Raw genomic sequence first — 6,000 nt, 5'->3', positions numbered from 1 at the left:
TATTAGAGTTGGAGATTGTGGGGCAAGAGAATAGTTCTCCTACCTTTCTTTTTGTGATTTATTCATTGAAGGGGAGCAGCAGTTCAGCTGAGCCTGCTCCTGTGTGAAGCATCTCTGTCAAGACACTGGTCTTCATCACGACTACTGGCAGCTGTGGGTCAAGGGCATCTATTGCCATGTGCATCATGGTGGCAAACGATGCACCCTCCTCTGAAACAGGGCCTGGAAAGGGGAAATCATGCCAGAGTCTGGAGAAGTGTCGAAGCTTCTGGTGTCACACAGCCCCTCCTAACAGTTTTCATCTGGGTTATGTTCAGGTTCCTCTTCTAGAGAACTCAACTCATATTCCTCATCCCCCTTTCAGGCAGGAAGGGTCCATCGCGTGGGCAAGAGTGACGTCCTTGTCGACGTGCAGAGACTAGTAAGAAGATTTCCGTCGAATGCTGGCGCCATGGGAGTATTCATTAGGTGAGGAATACACAGGTAGTTGTATCCATCAGAAAGTGCTGGTGTCAAACAGCATGGCGCTGACCTGTAATCTGGAATGATGAGGGGCGCATCATTGAGCCACAAATTTTCGGGATCCACTCTGATGACTAGGGAATATTCTAAGGTGAGGAATCTGCAGTTAGAAGTCGCTATTTGAAAAACATAACATGAACTATGATATGTTTGATACTAGAGCCTGGCAGTATTTCGTGAGTCTAAAATGAGTATCCATATGTACAAATAAAAAAAACACCAATCAAATTTGTGACTTTATTTTTTAATATAAAAAATGCAGTTCTGAAAAATCCACCCTACTTTTTGACCCTACCATAATGCTTTGCCTCTTAAAAATAAAGTACTAATTCTATATACATCACATGTACCATACAAAATTGTATCCAAAGTTTCTATTGCTACCAAGCTGCTCTAATTTAAAACAAGTTACATAAAACCCTTTTATATTACCCAAAAATTCCAAATTAAAAAGAAAATTACCAACAAGTCACTGTCGTTTTGCAAAAAATATTCAAAAACATTTTCTTTCAAACTAAATTGTCTTTGTGTGCCTTTATAAAATGTATTTCAATAAACAGTCAAACTTAAATTTTCATTATAAAGCAATTGAATATAATTTCTTGAATAAATAAAACAGGTAGGCACACACATATAAAAATAAAATGTGTATTTAGGAAACAGGAACTGGAATTTTTTAATAGCAATTTGCGGCATTACATATTTAAAACAAATTAAAACATTGTAATCCTGGGCAGCAATGGAGTGTTTTGGTGATTTGCAAGTGATGTACACAGAAACATTTTGTGTCTTTCACAAAAAGGTACAATCCAAAATAATGTACTTTTTATGAAACACTTATTTTTACATTTTGAATGTGTGGTACTTTGTGCAAAGGAATGATTTACAAAAGATGAACTTAAGATTCAAAGGTGGGGGGTTTAGCGGAACAATATAAAAAACATGTTACAGCACCATTTGTCGATACATATACCTTAGGCATCGATGCACCTTGAGATTTCTTTTTTGAAATGACACTAAGATTTATAAAACATCACATATCTCAAGAAATGTGGTGCTTATGAAGTACACTGATTCATGTAAAAATAAAAATAAAAACGGGATTTAAAGAACTACCTCTAAAAGTTAGAATAAGTTAAGTGTGGCGCAATATACATATATGTACACTTTATAAACACTATTAACAAGACATTTAACAGTTTTAGTGGCAGCTCCTTCAAGCTACAATACAATGATAAAATAATCATCACATCGCCATAGTAATGCTGGTGTGACAACTTGAGCCATTCTAGAGATCAGCCCCGGATCAGTGATTAAACACGTGTAACTTAAAAACATTCTTTCAGAGGAAGTATTTAGATTGTAAAGCTCAGGAGTACACTGAGGCATGTTCATGTGCAGATCCAGTATTAGTCAATGTCACTAAAATCACTCATAGGGTCTGCTTGCACTCTGCTCAGATGATTCAAAGCACGTTCGAAGGCAACTCTCACAGCTTTACGAATGCTTGAGGATCGTCCTTCCATCATTTTTAGCTGGTCTACAGTATCATCGACACCGAGGGGAATCATTTTGGATTTTGGTAGCCATTGCCTTAAGAAAAAGATAGAAAATCAGGATAAATCCCTTTTTTGTAAAGAAAAAATGTTATTAGAATACCCCATGTTGATGCTTCTGTTACTAGACAGGATACATTATGAACTTCCATCATACCCAGATATCATTCCATGCAGTGATCACCCAACTAAGCCAACACTACTTGAATGCTTTTTCAACTTAAAAGATAACATATTGATAGTATCAACACAACTTCTTAGGGCAACAATGACTTAGGGAGCTGCTTAGTATTTATAATTCTATAAAAAAATGTGAAGGTTCAATACTAAGTTGAAAATGTTCAAAAGGGAAAATGCTAATGCAAAGGGAATGTGGCACCAGTAATTTCTAAAGGTGGACAGTTAACTTTTCACGTATTTAGAGATCAATCAAACTGTAGCACAAAACAAATGATATCTTTTTGGATTTAGACTCTTATGTGCAATAAGGATGATAACCTCGTATTACACAGCAGTGAATAGCACATTCGTGCAGTTTTGAAGCACTGTAAAATTAGATGGTACAGTAAATGAAAAGCAAAACGTGTTTGATAAATGTTTCCTTGCATCTCATTTATCTGGCATATTTTTACACGTTGTTTGAGGAAGTATTTACTTATTTTTTTAGGAAATAAATGCAACCAAGCAGAAGTAGTTCTTGGGATGGAAAACTGGGAGCTGGACAACCATCCAGAACGCTCCCTTTGGGGGCTACTAGGAACAGATAATTACCTTCAATCCTAGTTCTCCTTAAGGGGAACCTCCGTTGAAATCACAATCACTCAACTGTCCTGCCAACATGCGGAATTAAGGGGCACTTTTAAAAATGTTCGCTTTGCATGAAAATAAATCTTCTCACTTAAAAAAGTATTGTAGTCTATGAAAAGGTTATGTGGAGCAATTCCATTTGTCTGCTTTAAAAGACAACAGCCAACAAATAAATCAAGAAGATTTTAAATATAATAGGTGGCAAGAAACAATCCTCTTCTAAAAACATTTTTAATACAATTAAGGAGATAACAATGGTAAGGTAGCCATATAGGCAGCAGCTATGCAACGCTGAAAAACTCTCATTGCAATTTGATGGAGTCAGTCCTCCTGAATCCCATCATGCCCTGTTAGTAGCAGTTATTCCACTTCTTTTGTAACAGAGAGATAGGATTCTGCTACATGAGTCTAACGTCCTACTCTTTCCTACTGAGGAACAGGAAGGGTTGCTTATGATTTCAAATGATTACCCGGAAGGAGAAGGAAAATTGTAGTTGTGTGTAACAATATATTTGCAGCTTCTATTATAGTAGATTCACATGTTTTGCACACTCCTGTCATTTGATGTTGGGCAAAGACTTTGCATGATGTTTTTCTTGAGAGGTTCCAGTTAGGAGCTGATTTGTGATGCCTCCTGAAACCCATAATGCACCAGGACGTAGATTCCAACTCAGGTTGTGTTTTCCCATATTGGCTAGGTGTAAGCGAACAGATAATAAAAAGCTGGACTACATAAATACAGGTCTAATGTAGAAATGTACTTACAAGTTTACTACACATCATACCATGAGCTCTCATCTGGGAAGGTAGGAGGGAACAATTGAAGCTCGTAATTGTTACAAGTAAGTAACATTTTCTGTCTGCATCATGTGCTGCTGAAGAAACACATGCTTTGCAAACACTGAAAAGCAGTGCTAATCTCCCTAAAGTGGTGGGTTACAAGCAGTAGCAGAAGACTTTTAGAACAAAGTTTTAAGGACCATCTGCCTGACATATGCTTCTTGGCAGGCTTGAATGTCCATGCAACACTGCTTGGTGTAAGTGGCAGACCAAGTTGCAGATTTACATTTGTCTGCAAGGGAGATATACTTAGGAAAGCCACAGTGGCTTCCAGTTTAAGAACAGAATATGCCCTAAGCACAACGTATAGTGTGAGTTTTGCTTTAGCACAGCAACTTTGAATACACTTGACAATCTATCTAGTTAGGCCTGCTTTGGGAAGATCTTTCTCCAAGTGGGGATTACCAAAACCTATGAATATTTGTTACGACTGTCTAAAGTATTTAGTGCAGTCAATGGAATGCATAGGGGTTTGACAAGTGTTTTCTGCAACAGACTGAGGCTAGGGGGAGTAAAATAGGGGGATCTGGAATCGAGAGAGCTTGCAGTTCACTAACATTTCAAGGGGAAGCAATAGCAATGGGGAAAGCTAGCTTTTGTGAAAGAAACTTCAGTGGGCAACAGTGTAATGGCTCAAATGGCAGCTGCCCAGGAGCCTAGTAAGGGCAATGTTGAGCTCCCATGAAGGAACAAGGTGAGGGTCTTGGAAGTATTGTTCTTTGAAGGCCTTCCATAAACATTCTGATGTTTTGAAAATTAGTTGGTGTGGTCGATTTTGAAAGTAAGCAGCCACAGCAGCTAAATGTTCCCTGATCCAAGTGTATTCTGAGCCTTCTATTTCTAGGAACAACAGGAAGCTAATATCTTGTACCAAGGGTCAGTCTCTCCAGAGCAGTAGTGAACTAATTGTTCTGAATGGCCAAGAAACAAACTTTGATGTGGGCTTTAGGGCATCCTTCAGGATTAGAGTGTACTCTTCTAGGAGATGAAGATACCCAAACTAAGACAGCAGGTGCTAAACTGTAAGAGGTGTGGGTGCTGCAGCTAACCATAGTGTGAGGTGGTCTACTCTTAGAAGAGCTTCTTTCATGGATATAAAGACACTTCCAGTTGTAATGAGTATCACAGCTGTCTCAGCATAGGGGGGTGCTAGGAAGATGAGCTGCAAAGCCATTTTCTTCCCCACATATGGTATCCGTGACAGTGGTACAAAAGTGGACACAGCTCATCTCTACAGCATTGTCTTAGACAATGGCTATTTGTACTTTGTACCTAAAGAACAAGTTACTTACCTCCAGTAACAAACTATCTGGTAGAGCTATCTTCTAGTTGCCGATTCCTTACCTTAGAATTTCCCCCAGGCATCAGACTCGACCCGGAAATTTTCTTCGAGCAGTACCTCTGGGTGCCGTCAGGTGGCATCGGTTGACTTTGTGTACATTGTTGGAATCATGGTCGCGTTGGTGTCGTGGTCATATGTAGGCGCCACTCCAGCACACTGACGTCAATTTACACGACTTTCCACGCCAGAAGCACGGAGCCACGAAGAACACTGAGACTGGTGCGCCACAACTAGGGCCCTGAAAGAGAAGTACCTGCCCCTAGGAATCAGTTTACAGAGAAGGGAGGATGGATGGGTCGGTAAGGAATCTGCAACTAGAATATGTCTCTACCAGGTAATTAGTAATCAAAGGTAAGTAACTTGCTCATCTGATAGCAACTTTTAGTTGCAGATTCCTTACCTTAGAATAGATATCCATGCAATACTATCCCCAGAGGTAAGTCTGTGAACCAAGATCATACTAGGGAGTCCTATAGGACCAAACAGCCAAAGCAGCCGTCCCTGAGGACCTGACTGTTCAGGCAGTAGTGTTTTGTGATTGTGTGTTTTGTGAATGTGTGCCGGGACGCCTGGAAGATGTCCAGGACTGGAACTCCATGTGCTAATGCAGTGGTTGCAGCAGTTGCTCTGATAGAGTGACCACGCAAACCCCCAAGGGGTTGCCTCCTAGCCAAAGCGTAGCACATTTTGATGCAGGGTATAACCCATCGAGAGATGGTCCTTTTCTGCACCGCCTGTCCTATCTTTGCACCCACATAACCAACAATGAGTTGATCTTCCAGCCTGAAGTCTTTAGCAATAAGAAAGGCTGTCTTTAAAGAGAGACTTCACAGAGAATTATGAAGTAAGTGATGAGAAAGCTAAATTTGATTTTTGCAAATGAACTGGCGTACAATATCTTGTATAGATGCTGTAAGTGGATCAGTGTTTTTG

At 39.6% G+C, this 6,000-nt stretch overlaps 1 protein-coding gene across 3 annotated transcripts in view; it reads right to left on the bottom strand.

Moving 5' to 3' along the window:
- Window positions 1–745: 745 nt before the first annotated feature.
- BRD1 (bromodomain containing 1) overlaps window positions 746–6,000 on the bottom strand; it is a 453,076-nt gene continuing 447,821 nt past the window's right edge. For all 3 annotated transcript variants that reach the window (XM_069229712.1, XM_069229714.1, XM_069229713.1), the window contains exon 13: window positions 746–2,115. In XM_069229712.1, the coding sequence (XP_069085813.1) occupies window positions 1,932–2,115 (184 nt within the window). In that variant the 3' untranslated portion in view covers window positions 746–1,931. The remainder of the gene's footprint in view (window positions 2,116–6,000) is intronic.

Source organism: Pleurodeles waltl, chromosome 4_1, assembly GCF_031143425.1.
Source record: "Pleurodeles waltl isolate 20211129_DDA chromosome 4_1, aPleWal1.hap1.20221129, whole genome shotgun sequence".
NCBI classification, from domain to species: Eukaryota; Metazoa; Chordata; class Amphibia; order Caudata; family Salamandridae; genus Pleurodeles; species Pleurodeles waltl.
Note: the sequence above shows the minus strand (reverse complement) of the source record. Positions and strands in the feature narration are given on the sequence as shown.